The 13,256-nt window shown below is 42.7% G+C and overlaps 4 protein-coding genes across 4 annotated transcripts; 1 reads left to right on the top strand and 3 right to left on the bottom strand.

Moving 5' to 3' along the window:
- Nucleotides 1–8,160: 8,160 nt before the first annotated feature.
- LOC129755518 (poly(A)-specific ribonuclease PARN-like) lies at nucleotides 8,161–10,369 on the bottom strand. The gene is made up of 6 exons (XM_055752053.1): nucleotides 10,254–10,369; nucleotides 9,218–10,145; nucleotides 8,868–9,152; nucleotides 8,741–8,796; nucleotides 8,444–8,679; nucleotides 8,161–8,378 (listed from the first exon to the last, which is right to left on the bottom strand). The coding sequence occupies exons 1-6, from the start codon at nucleotides 10,270–10,272 to the stop codon at nucleotides 8,226–8,228; spliced, it is 1,677 nt and encodes a 558-aa protein (XP_055608028.1). The 5' UTR covers nucleotides 10,273–10,369; the 3' UTR covers nucleotides 8,161–8,225.
- Nucleotides 10,370–10,657: 288 nt separating this feature from the next.
- Nucleotides 10,658–11,830, top strand: LOC129753509 (mitochondrial inner membrane protease subunit 2). Its single transcript, XM_055749328.1, has 2 exons — nucleotides 10,658–11,285; nucleotides 11,356–11,830. The coding sequence occupies exons 1-2, from the start codon at nucleotides 10,937–10,939 to the stop codon at nucleotides 11,562–11,564; spliced, it is 558 nt and encodes a 185-aa protein (XP_055605303.1). The 5' UTR covers nucleotides 10,658–10,936; the 3' UTR covers nucleotides 11,565–11,830.
- A 131-nt stretch (nucleotides 11,831–11,961) lies between these two features.
- LOC129753508 (threonylcarbamoyl-AMP synthase) lies at nucleotides 11,962–12,764 on the bottom strand. Its single transcript, XM_055749327.1, has one exon. The coding sequence runs from the start codon at nucleotides 12,762–12,764 to the stop codon at nucleotides 12,003–12,005; it is 762 nt and encodes a 253-aa protein (XP_055605302.1). The 3' UTR covers nucleotides 11,962–12,002.
- Nucleotides 12,765–12,802: 38 nt separating this feature from the next.
- On the bottom strand, nucleotides 12,803–13,255 carry LOC129753510 (DNA-directed RNA polymerase III subunit RPC10). The gene is made up of 2 exons (XM_055749329.1): nucleotides 13,052–13,255; nucleotides 12,803–12,988 (listed from the first exon to the last, which is right to left on the bottom strand). The coding sequence occupies exons 1-2, from the start codon at nucleotides 13,190–13,192 to the stop codon at nucleotides 12,803–12,805; spliced, it is 327 nt and encodes a 108-aa protein (XP_055605304.1). The 5' UTR covers nucleotides 13,193–13,255.
- Between the last annotated feature and the right edge of the window lies 1 nt (nucleotide 13,256).

Genomic DNA, 13,256 nt, shown 5'->3' with positions numbered 1-13,256 from the left:
GGTGACGAGGAATACCGGTGTCGGCAAGAAATGTTTGGGATCGAACAACTTGGCTATTCGATACAGTCAAGGAAGAGTTTTGTCGAACCGAGGATCGCGACCACATGTTGACCTCATCAATGGAGTAGCCCGTGGAGATTCAGCAGAGTGCAGAAACTGATGATCCTGCGCGGTATCAGCAAATACAACTTTTTTTTTTTTTTTTTGTAAATTCTTTATTTGAAACGGCTCATACCTTTAGGCTTTAAGGAGCCAAACTCATTTTGGATTACAATTGTGTGCTTATATCTAGTTCACTTTTTGAAGAAAAGGTAGAAGATAGAAAGGGAAATGTGAAAATAAAAAGAACTATAGACGAAGATCAATAGCTTTTAGGAAAAGATATATTTCGAACATGTAGTCCAAGTCTATCACAGCCAGCACATCTCTCACTGGAACATAGGGTGGTTTTCCTCGGGCCCTAAGGGAGTCTATGAAATTCGTTCTGGCGACAAGATGGTCCTCGCACGACCAAACAATATGCTCGATGTCATGGTAACCTTGACCGCAAGCACATAGATTGCTGTCAGCAATATCAAAACGATAGAGTACCGCTTCTGAGGAATAATGATTCGACATGAGACGGGAAAATATACGAATAAAATCCCGACTCAAGTCCAATCTATTAAACCATGGTTTAAGGCTTACCTTTGGGATAATCGAGTGGAGCCACCGACCCAACTCATCCTCGTCCCATTTGCGCTGCCAGTTGACAAGAGAGTTTCTTCGAACCAAATAGTAAAATTCGCTGAAGACGATTTCACGTGGATACGTGTCGCCTTCCATCGCCCCCACCTTTGCCAGAGAGTCTGCCTTCTCATTGCCCATTATCGAGCAATGAGAGGGAACCCAAACAAAGGTAATGGTAAAGCGACGTTTTGATAAAGCACTCAAATTATTACGTATCTTCTCGAGGAAGTACGGCGAGTGCTTTCCCGGTTTTATCGAATGGATTGCTTCAACAGAGCTCAGACTATCCGTTACAATATAGTAGTGTTCTGCTGGCCGTGAAGCGACACTGTCCAAAGCCCAATGAATAGCTGCTAACTCCGCTACATATACAGAGTATGGTGACTGAAGACTGTGAGAGGCGCTATATATTTCGTTGAACACTCCAAATCCTGTTGTTTTTTACTCTATAAGTGATCCATCGGTAAAGTACATTTTATCAGCATCGACGTGTCTATATTTAGCTTCGAAAATTCTTGGAATCAGAAGAGGACGATGCGAGACCGGGATTCCACGAATTTCCTGCTGCATAGACAAATCAAACTGGACAGAAGAATGATCGTAGTCTGGGCTACAAACACGAGTTGGAGAATACGAAGAAGGGTTTACCTGTATTGACATGAGGACATGGTATATAGACATAAATCTAGTTTGAAGATTTTGCTCAAGTAACCATTCAAAATTCACAATCACCAATGGGTTCATGACCTCACACCTGATGAGGAACCGGAGTGATAGTAAATTGAATCGATCTTTAAGAGGAAGTATTCCTGCCAAAACTTCGAGACTCATGTTATGCGTTGAGGGCATACAGCCCAGAGCAATGCGGAGACAACGGTATTGGATACGCTCAAGTTTGATAAGGTGAGATTTGGCAGCTGACTGGAAACAGAAGCTACCATATTCCATCACTGAGAGAATGGTTGTTCGATACAATTTTAAAAGATCTTCTGGATGGGCTCCCCACCAGGTGCCAGTGATTGATCGGAGAAAATTGATTCTTTGTTGGCATTTTCCTTTCAGGTACTCAATGTGGGCTCTCCAAGTACACTTGGAATCAAACCAAACCCCAAGATACTTAAAACACCTCGATTGAGTGATCGTCCTGCCTAGGAGTTGAAGCCTAGGTTGAGCAGGTCTACGTTTCTTAGTGAAAACAACCATTTCCGTTTTCTGTGGAGAAAACTCAATCCCAAGCCCCAAAGCCCAGGAAGACAATCTGTCTAAAGTATCTTGTAAAGGTCTGTGCAGATGAGACTCAGTATTACCTGTTACAGATACTACGCCATCATCTGCAAGTTGTCTTAGAGTGCAGCCTTCAGAGAGACAACTGTCGATGTCACTTACGTAAAAGTTGTACAAAAGTGGACTCAAACATGAACCCTGTGGGAGGCCCATGTAGGAGGTTCTTCTAATTGCAATATCTCCGTGAGCAAAGTTCAGATGTTTCTCACAAAGCAAGCTGTATAAGATGTTGTTCAACAAAGGAGGCAGACCCCGGGAGTGCAACTTGTCTGACAAAACCTCTATTGAGACTGCATCAAAAGCTCCCTTTATGTCTAGAAACACTGAAGCCATTTGCTCACGGTTTGCGTACGCCATTTGTATCTCTGAAGACAGCAAAGCAAGACAATCGTTTGTTCCTTTGCCCCTTCGAAACCCAAATTGAGTATCTGAAAGGAGACCATTTGTTTCCATCCATTTATCCAATCGGAACAAAATCATTTTCTCCATCAATTTCCGAATACAAGACAACATCGCTATTGGACGGTACGAGTTGGGGTCAGACGCTGGTTTTCCGGGCTTTTGGATAGCAATGACTCTAACTTGTCTCCACTCTTGGGGAACAATGTTGTGCTCCAAGAATTGATTAAATAAATTTAACAAGCGAAATTTTGCGTCATCCGGAAGGTTTTTCAACAAGTTAAACTTGATTTTATCAATTCCCGGAGCTGAATTGTTGCAAAAGAGGAGAGCAAGTGAGAATTCAACCATCGAAAAGCTGGAATCCAGATCGCACCTGTCTAGGGACACATTCCGGACAATTTTTTGGTTCGGTGTGGAATCGGGACAGACTTTCCGTGCAAAGTTGAATATCCATCTATGTGAATGTTCCTCACTTTCATTTGTTGAAGATCGATTACGCATGTTTCGTGCTACTTTCCACAAGGTATTCAAGGAAGTTTCTCGTGATAAACCCTCCACGAATGTACGCCAATGTGCCAGTTTTTTCCCTTTAATCAATTTTTTTAATTGATTTTCAAGGGTTAGATATGTCTGAAAATGATCGAGGGTTCCATGTTTTCTAAAATCTTTGAATGCTTTTGATTTGTCCTTATAAAGCTTGGAACACTGGTTGTCCCACCATGGATTAGGAGGCCTTCGACGTACAGATGAATCTGGGATGAGTTTCGTTTGAGCACAAACTGCACTATCATGAATCAAACAAGCGAGAAAGTTATACTCTTCCAAAGGAGGTAAAACATTCATAGAATTGATGGTTGTTGTAATCGTGTCCGCATATTTTTTCCAATCGATGTGTCTTGTAAGGTCATATGCCATATTTGTTTGATTTGAAGTGCTGGCCCCATTGGTGATTGTAATTTTGATTGGTAAGTGGTCACTACCATTGGGATCAGGGATTACCTTCCACTGGCAATCCAATGATAGTGAATTTGAGCAGAGTGAGAGGTCAATTGCACTTTGTCTTGCAGGAGGTTTAGGCACCCGTGTTTTTTCACCCGTGTTCAAAATTGTTAAATTGAAACTGTCACAAATGTCATAAATAAGAGTAGAACGACTATCGTCAGTTTGTTCTCTCCAGACAGTTCCATGTGAATTAAAGTCACCCAGGATCAACCTTGGCTCAGAGAGCACTGAGCATAGGTCCTCTAGGTGACTTCGATCCACTGCAACTCTATGAGGCCAGTACAAACTGACAACACATAAGTCCTTACCTCTTATAGTTGTATGACATGCAACAGCTTCAATTCCTCCTGATAAAGGGAGGTGGATTCTATAAAAGGAGTGGCGCTTATTGATCCCCAAAAGCACCCCTCCATAAGAATCGTTGCGATCCAAACGGATAATATTAAAATCGTGGAAAGTGATGTTTGATTGAGAAGAAAGCCATGTTTCAGAAAGGGCAAAAATATCGCAACTAGTTTCATGAATAAGAAATTTGAACGGATCCAGTTTAGGAATGAGACTACGACAATTCCACTGTAAAACAGTGATATCTCCGACCTCTGGGCGTAAATTAGCCATCGAGAGAGATAAACACTGAAATGAGGGGCCAAGTTTGCATCAATTGCTTTAAAAATGTCTTTACTATAGGAAGCATTGAGATTACAATGCCTCTTATGGATTCTGATACGTTGAAAAACGAAAAAACCCCATTCAGAATATCCGACAGCTTGAAAAGTCCAGGTTGGGAGGTTGATTCTGGTGAAACTACGTTGGGGTTGAAGCTACTAGAAGTTCCCGCTACTTCGGGTTTATACTGAGGTGTAATATTCATTTGGAATCCAGGAGGAGATGGTTTTTCTTTCTGTACAGTTGGCGCTTTTTGTCTTTCGACGACTGGAGGGTTCAACGTGACTATTTTTTTGGGGATTCTGGTGTTCTTGGGAGCTGGTTTTGGACGTTTCCGGGAATTAGCAGTAAACACAACTGGAAGTTCTTCGTCGGCTGTGTCCGTGTCTACATTGTCAACTGGCAATACAGCAAAAATATTACTCGAATGAGTTTGGATCGGAGGCGCCGCGCCCTTTAAAATGGCGGCATAAGACCGCCTTGACCGTTCCTTTAAAGAGCGCTTTTGGTTATCCCAGCGACTCTTAAATGCCTCACACGAAGAGATTTCATGAGGTGAGCCCCCGCAATAGACACATTTCTGTTCTATTGCTGAGCACGCTCCATCCCCATGATTCTCCCCGCATTTGGGGCACCGCGGCTTGTTGCAGCAGTGCGACGCAGTGTGCCCCAACTTAATGCAATTTTTGCAATCCATTGGGCGAGGCACAAAGAGTCGCACGGGTAATCTTAAAACTCCGTCAATCAAAACGTAGTGAGGGAGGGCGGTACCCGCAAAGGTCACACGAAATGAGGCCGAAGGGGAGTACTTTTTAACTCCATTCACGACGGTGGCAGTTTGGAGTTGGCGACAATCCAAGATATCGACCGAAGTCGAATCAAGGCTTCTAAACTTACCAACGCCGTTGGATTTAACGTACTCCGCCTGTAGGCTCATTTCAGTGATCACGCCCTCGATCTCTACGTTTCGAGACGGGATATAGACGTGATACTCTAGGTTTACGAATTTGCTGGCCACAATCTCATTTGCGGCTTTCCAGTTAGCCACAACAACGCGCAGCTTGTTCGGACGCAGTTTCGTAACACTGGTTACAGAGGGCCACCTCGCCAGATCTTTGGTGATCTGAACCACATTAAGCTGTTTACCGTTCGCTTTGGGCCGGATGAAAACCACCCATGGCCCAGAGGAAGATGAGCCCTCTGTATATTGTCGGAGCCGGGTGACTCTACTCTCAACTGGGGATGAATCGACATTGTCATCCATCCGAGAACGATTTGCATCTGAAGGACCAGCATTCGCCGAATCCTCCAGATGCTCCTCATCTTCATAGATGACATCCGCATCATCCCCAGTTGGAGGGTATAATCCCCCGCCTTCGCTCATATTTCTCAACGGGAACACGAATGCCCTCCGTGTTCAAAATATAAGCGAAGCACAGAATTTTCGAAATATATATAAAGGGAAATATGATAGAAAAAGAGAAAGTGAAAAATGAAATAAAAAAGAACTTACAAATTATTTTAGCACTTTTTGGAATAATATTTCTTCCAGTGTATATGGACTGATCCAACCACGTGGTTCTGCGTTGATCCTCAAGGATGACGTCAACCGAAGAACCCAACCAAACGAGCGCTGGCCCCTCCTCGTTGGTTAAAGATGACCGCAACGTCTCGACTAGGTCTCGGACGAGAACGACCAATTCGATGATGATAATGAAGCACTTGGTTCGCCAAACAATGGCGGCGGACCTCGTGGCGATTGATCGACCCTTCTTTGAGCTGGGATTAATCTTCTTGACCTGATTTTGGCAGGAAACGAATGTCACGGAACAAAACACCGCTGTAACCGTCCGAACGGCACAAATACCCGGATTTACTGGACGAGATCACACTCACTTTTAGTTCGCGAAAATCGGGACGTTTGAAAACGCGACTGTTTGATACGAGTGGTGCGATACGAATCCAAATACAACTTTGTAAGAAACCTGAGAAGTCAGGGAAGTTTGCAACTGCAGTAGGACGAAGGGCTCAACGTGCTGAAATATGATTGTATAAGGATTAGTCCAAAACTGAGCAGAATTGAATCCAATTTTACACAGTTGTAATCCATTTGACAGTTAATAGATCACGAATGGGGTTGTCATTTTTTTTCACTGGATTGGATCTAACTTTTTTGGTCTAAAGGCACCTGTATCCGTGGTCTATTCTTGGGTCTAATTTATACAAGAATTGGACCCAAAGAAATCGGATCCAATCCAATGAAAAAACTGACAACCCCACTCGTGTTCCATTAACTGCCAAACTGTTTAGAATTCCTTCAAATTGGATCCAAATCTCATCAGTTTTGGATCAATCCTTATACCAGTTCTAAAAAAAGCTGAGTTGAAACTTATATAATAGACCACCAGTGCGGTTGCTTTGGTCGGAATTTGGGTCTAAACCGGCTGTTTGGATCACGGAGACAGGTGCCCTAATTATTGTATAAATTAGACCCAAGAATAGATCACGGATACAGGTGCTCTAAGAACACCTGTATCCGTGATCCAAACATCCGGTTTAGACTCAAATTCCAACCCAAGCAACCGCATCCGAGTTCCATTATACCAGTTTCATATCAAAAAATTTTAGAACTGGTATAAGGATTGCTCCAGAATTGATGACATTTGGATCCAATTTGACGCAGTTCTAAACCGTTTGACAGTAAATGGAACACGAGTGGGGTTGACAGTTTTTTCACTAGATTGGATCTAATTTCGTCGGTTCAATTCTGGTATAAATTAAACCCAAGAATAGACTACGGATACAGGTGCTCTAAGAGTATCCGGGGTCCATGCAGGCGGTTACGACTTAAATTCCGAACAAAGCAACCGTATCCGTGGTCCATTATACCAGTTTCAACTTAATTTTTTTTAGAACTGACATAAGGATCGATCCAAAACTGAGCACCTGTACCCGTGGTCCGAACAGCCGGTTTTGGCCCAAATTCCGACCTGAGCAACCGCACTGGTGATCCATTATACCAGTTTCAACTCAACTTTTTTTAGAGCTGGTATAAGGATTGATCCAAAACTGATAAGATTTGGATCCAATTTGACGCAGTTCTAAACCGTTTGACAGTTATTGGGACACGAGTGGGGTTGCCAGTTTTTTCGCTGGATTGGATCCGATTTCTTTGGTCCATTTTTTGTATAAATTAGACCCAAGAATAGACCGCGGATACAGGTGCTCTCACTGGATTGGATCTAATTTCTTTGATAAAATTCTTGTATAAATTAGACTCAAGAATAGACCACGGATATAGGTGCTCTGATGAGATTTGGATCCAAATTCACGCAGTTCTAAGAGCACCTGTATCCGTGGTCTAATCTTGGGTCTAATCTATACAAAATTGGACCAACGAAATAAGATCCAATCCAGTGAAAAAACTGGCAACGCCAATCGTGTCCCAACTGCGTTGAATTGAGACTCTACGAAATCGTGCGATTTGGTTAGCGTTATTTTCCTATAGGGTATATACGATGTAGTACAGTGATAGTCCGATTCTTTGACTAAATATTTGTAAAATAATATGCCTAATTTATAAGGGCATCTGTATTCGTGGTCTATTCGTGGGTCTAATTTATACAAGAATTGAACCAATGAAATTAGATCCGATCCAATGAAAAAACTGGCAACTGCACTCGTGTTCCATTAACTGTCAAACGGTTTAGAACTGCGTCAAATTGGATCCAAATCTCATCAGTTTTGGATCAATCCTTATACCAGCTCTAAAAAAAGTTGAGTTGAAACTGGTATAATGGATCACCAATGCGGTTGCTCGGGTCGGAATTTGGGTCTAAACCGGCAGTTTGGACCACGGATACAGGTGCTCTAAAAAAAAAGTTGAACAAAATTTTTCAATAAAGTACATAAAATTCCAAAGGAATTTTATATCAAAATGAAAACCCTCAAGAGATTAGGTCGAACTTCATTTTGAAGTGCACCGTTGGAATAGAAACCTATCTTTTAAAATATCAGAATATATAACAGGGACCAAAATTTCGGTTCAGTAACAAAGCCTTCGCTGAAGGTAAAACATTTAGAGCATAAAATTCGTCATTATTCGTCGAAATGCAATAAGTATAGGTACAAAATTCTTCGACCTACCAGTCGTTGTCCTCGGCAAACGCTTTCCTTGCTTTCTTGGGGTTATTACCGGCGCCGAAATTCGCCACCTCACTGGCGCTCACTGCAGGGAGCACCACTTCCGTTTCCTTATTCCCACTATCATGTTTACGCTTCGTTCCTCCAGCACACTGAGAATGAGACAAATGAAAATATTATTTGGAATCAGTTTGGATTAGAATAACGTTGAGCATACCTGTTGTTTGGCTTTGAACTGATTCAGGGAGCAAATGGTAAACCCGACCGGTGATTTGTCGATTGTTCGAATAACCTGCCCGGCGTGGTCTCGCTGATGCAGGGACACGAAGGCAGAGCTATTGCTGACCCAATTCACATACACCTGCCCGTAGTTGCGAAAACGATTGACGATATCGCTCTGGCGCCACTGCTCCGGGAAGGTGATGTAGAAGATGTGATCCCGCGAAAAGGTGGCTATAACAGATAGATAAAATGATTTATTCGTGGAATAATGAAAATTATACTCTCAACTTACGTTCTTTCCCATGTATGTAGATGTAATTTACCTCGGCAAGTCTCAACAAGAAAATTCTGAAAAATGTATAATTTTAGGTATGAATATCGTTTATCAGAAACAACACAGTCACACAGACCAAACAGACCTATTTAAATAAGATTTCAGAATTGGATCCTTTTCGACATTTTTTATGTCCACTTGAAGGAAACTTGCTAAACCCAGAAAGCATTGCCCCGTTAGGAACGCATCGAAACCGGCTTCGTGTTGCTTCATCTCGTTCGGACAGTACTTGTGATCCTCGAAGCCGCTGACCACCTCCGGCAGCTTAAAGGGTTCCTTCTGGACGGCTTCGAACACGTGACTCAGAACCGACGAATTAACGTGCACCTTTATTTCTCCATTCGTGCACAGATATTTGGTGTCCAGTATGCTGTAAGAAACAAGGGTTTAGAAGATATGAATGATTTTTAATTTTGATCTGAGGGGATAACTTACAGCGGAAACAGTTCCCTCACAACCTTTTTGAAGTCTTGATAGTTCGGTGGTAACGGCCGGAAAAATTGCCGTATGATAAACAGTAAATCCAGCAACATGTTATGGCCGATGATCATTTTTTTAGCCTTGGATAGTTCCTGCAGCACCAGCGATAAGCCAATCGCTTTCGTCAAGTCTTCCTGTTCTTGGGCACATCGCTGTTTCTCTAACTCAACCTCCTGATCCTTGGTACGCTTTCGCTCGACCAGAATACCTTTATGGTTGTTTTCAAGATTAACTGAGCTCGTTGAAATATTCTTTTTGAATTTGGTCTCAATCAGTTGGTAAACGAGTTTTCTTTGAAATCCGTTACAGTTTGAAATGGTGAAGTTAACTTCATCTGAAGCTATGAATGCTTCTATTTTCTCAGATATTTCGCTTAAGGTTTTCTCTTCAGTCGGTGGTACCGGAACCATGTTCACGTTGCTGTTTTCTCCGTTGGCTTCTTCGTCATCTAATGCTTCCAAAGTAGCCGCTCGTTGCTCCTGTCGGTCTTTGAGATCTGCGCGAAATCGTTCCTCGTCGGCTTCTCCGTAGTAGGACAAACCCTCCAGGAACAGCTTGTTGAAATCGAACCCATTCTCAGCTAAAAAGTGCATGCTATCGCCCTGGCAGGCAAACGGATGCGATCGACCCCGGGGAAAGCAGTAGAAATTGTAGCATTTGTAGCTGACTTGACCGCTGTCCGGATCAACCCGGAACGCACACAACCCCAGCTGGATGATGACGAAATCGGAACAGTTGTCGATCGTTTTCAGGTACACCTCTTCCGGTGTATCGAATGGGAACACGTTGCGATCCGAAGTTAATCCGGTGAATTCACCATCGATGGCGAAAAAGTCCGCTTCCTGGATGGTTCGCAGCACTGATGGAAGCTGCTGCAAAAAGTCTGCGAAAGAATGGGATTGATCAGCTGCTGGATGAAAGTTAACTTACGATTTTTTTAACTAATGTAGAGACGAAATTGTTACAAATGAAAAGATACAACAAATCGTACTTTGGTTAGTGATTTCCATTGATAAAATTAGAAATTTTAAATGCTGCAGTTTACAACGCCGGGCACGGAACCGCTTTTATGTTTGTAAACAAATGACTTCTATGTTTGAGATAGGGTGGCCAAATGGGCCAAATACAATGCGATGAATTTCCCCGAAACGTCAAACGCGGATGCTAGCACACTGAAACAAATCGAAGTGCTTAATATGCGTGTTTAACCATGTAGTTCAGAAGGTTTCGGAAATCAGCTGTTCGATTCAACAACAAAATCCATAAAATGAGATCAAAGGGAAGTTAATTTCTAAAAAAGAAAGTAAGTACTGAATCTCTAAAAATTGAAAGATAATATTTTGTTTCCAAGATCAAAAGTGTAAAAATTATACAATTGAATTATAAATTTTGGCACCATTGCAGCAACCGCAGGCGTTATTGCGGTTATTGCACAATCATAACAAACAACAAATTCAGCCCCGTTTGTCAGAAGCAGCAGAAAAAATTACCGTAATTGTAACAATTATCGCAGGAAGAATTGCGGAAGCAGGACTTCAACAGCTTGTTTCAACCGAGGTTCGGGACGACCATAATGTTACATTAACGTGAATACTCGGTCTGGAGTGAAATTTTCGTCTTCGTTCCGTGTCGTTAGATTGCTGCACACATTTCTAACAGAGCCGACACATCGATATGCGGGTTCCACTCTTCGTCAAATCGCTGCTACTGGGGGTACCGATCGGGGTAACGTTTTTTGATTGCGTGGGCTATGTGGCCCGAGTAGAAGGCATCTCGATGCAACCGGTTTTGAATCCGGATGAAAGTAACACTGTCGACTACGTTTTTCTTTCCCGATGGGCGGTGCGCAATCTGGACGTTGCCCGGGGAGATGTTATATCGCTAATATCGCCCAAAGATCCAAACCAGAAAATCATCAAACGCGTCGTGGGGCTGCAGGGCGATGTGATTCAGACGCTCGGCTACAAAATGCAGTACGTTAAGGTTCCTGAAGGTCACTGTTGGGTCGAAGGAGACCATACAGGTGAAGTATTTTCGATTAAATACTGATCAGTAGATTTTGACCTAACGAACTTACATTTCTATCGTTTCAGGGAACTCTTTGGATAGCAATACGTTCGGGCCAGTTTCTCTGGGGCTGATAACGGCCCAAGCTACGCAGATTGTTTGGCCTCCTAATCGTTGGCAGAGGCTTAAATCGCAAGTACCTCAAACCAGGCAACCCATCTCGTTAGGAAAGTCCATCCATGCCAATGCAAACGGGCCTCATCCGGGCTTGCAGGCTCAGGAAAGGAAATCGTAGATTTCCGCACCATGATATCGGTTTGTTCCTTCTAGTGGATGTAATGCTGTCATCAGTAGTTAACTCCGTGTTCATTTGAGATATATTTTCTGATTCGATTACTCATATATATGATTGCATGGGAAAGGTTGATGCAAATCAATAGTGTGAGCTGATTCCAATGGCCCTTAAATTGTATTTGTATAAAGATGATACAATGTTTCGAGCACATGAATGGAAAAATATTTCTGTAGAATATCTTATTTTATTATTTTGATAAAAATGTTGAAACGAAACCTGGCTTCCCTTCATTGAGAGAACTTGTTCACGTTTTGTGAACTAATTGGACCCTCTGAACGCTTCTTATTTTTAATCAACTTCTCTAAACTTAAGCTATAAGAAAAAAAAACCCGCTTCATCACGTTTTCCATTTTATTTCGTAACTGTAAATCAACAATGCTAATCCCTTTCTACAAAGCCAAATCTCTGTACTACCCTAGCGGTATGTTCTGCAGCAACGCCTTTCCTGATTATTTTATACCAGCCCTTCTCGGACAGATCAATCACCGTAGAAGCGGCCCGCTGTTCCTCGATCAATCCCAACTGACCACCATCGAATACGCTTCCCAAAATGGGCCACAGCTTTTCAAATTCCCGAACATTCAAAGTGCTCGGTTCCGAGCTTTTGTTGGCACTCGTCAGCGCAACCGGGCCATCCCGAAAGTTCCTCGATACCTGTCGAATAAATTCAAAATCCGGAATGCGGATACCAATTTTGACTATTCCTGGATTCAGAAAAGGATTATCTAGATGGACCGACTTGTGCACTACAATCGTCACCGGCCCAGGAAGCAGCTGCTGCAGCAAAGCATCTGGCAAATGATCTGCCTGTCCCCAATGGCGTAAATCATCATACTCGGCCACACAAATCGCTACTGGCTTCGTTTCAGCACGACCCTTAATGGCGTAAAGTCGCTGAATGGCTTCAGGATTATTTGCGCTACACGCCAACCCATAAACCGTATCCGTGGGAAGTGCAATGACCTGACCACATTCGAGCAGGTTAGCAGCCTGGCGAATAGCCTTTTTGTCATTGCATTTGATAACGTTGCTTCCGGGAGATGATGCAACACCGTTCATTTTTACTGAAATTTCTCCCAACTGACGCATTGAACTAATTCTGAATATCTTAACAGCTAACAAGTTTCGTACAACGAACATAATACGATCCCCAAAACTTAAACTAACCTTATCTCAAACTAATCCCTCCAGTTGTGACCACAGGTCGGACTACAGCACTTGTAGAATGTGGTCATAGGCTCGTCCGCCGAGCGCGTTTGCATCTGCATAAAATATGCACGATTGTGGGCACAGGCCGGGCAGTCGGCATCTGTTGAATCTACGTTTTCCCAGGCGGCAGAACCACCCATAACATGATCCACTTCCTGTCGAAAACAAACCCCAGTGTTATTGATCGAAATTTGAAAAACACCATTTCCTCTACTAACCTTCAACTTCGGGTAGATGCGGGTCGAAATTTTTCGCTTGATTTTACAGATGTACGGACAGGTGTTGCAGGAAAAACGCAGCGAATCGGTACCTTCCTCAACTAGTAATAAATTACCGCACGTGGGACAAAACATCAACATTTTGCCGTTCGAAAAATTGATTAATTTGAAAGAAAATTATAAAATTTAAAATTTTGAAAGACAG

Source organism: Uranotaenia lowii, chromosome 3, assembly GCF_029784155.1.
Source record: "Uranotaenia lowii strain MFRU-FL chromosome 3, ASM2978415v1, whole genome shotgun sequence".
Classification (NCBI taxonomy): Eukaryota; Metazoa; Arthropoda; class Insecta; order Diptera; family Culicidae; genus Uranotaenia; species Uranotaenia lowii.
This window is presented reverse-complemented; position numbering and strand designations above follow the sequence as displayed.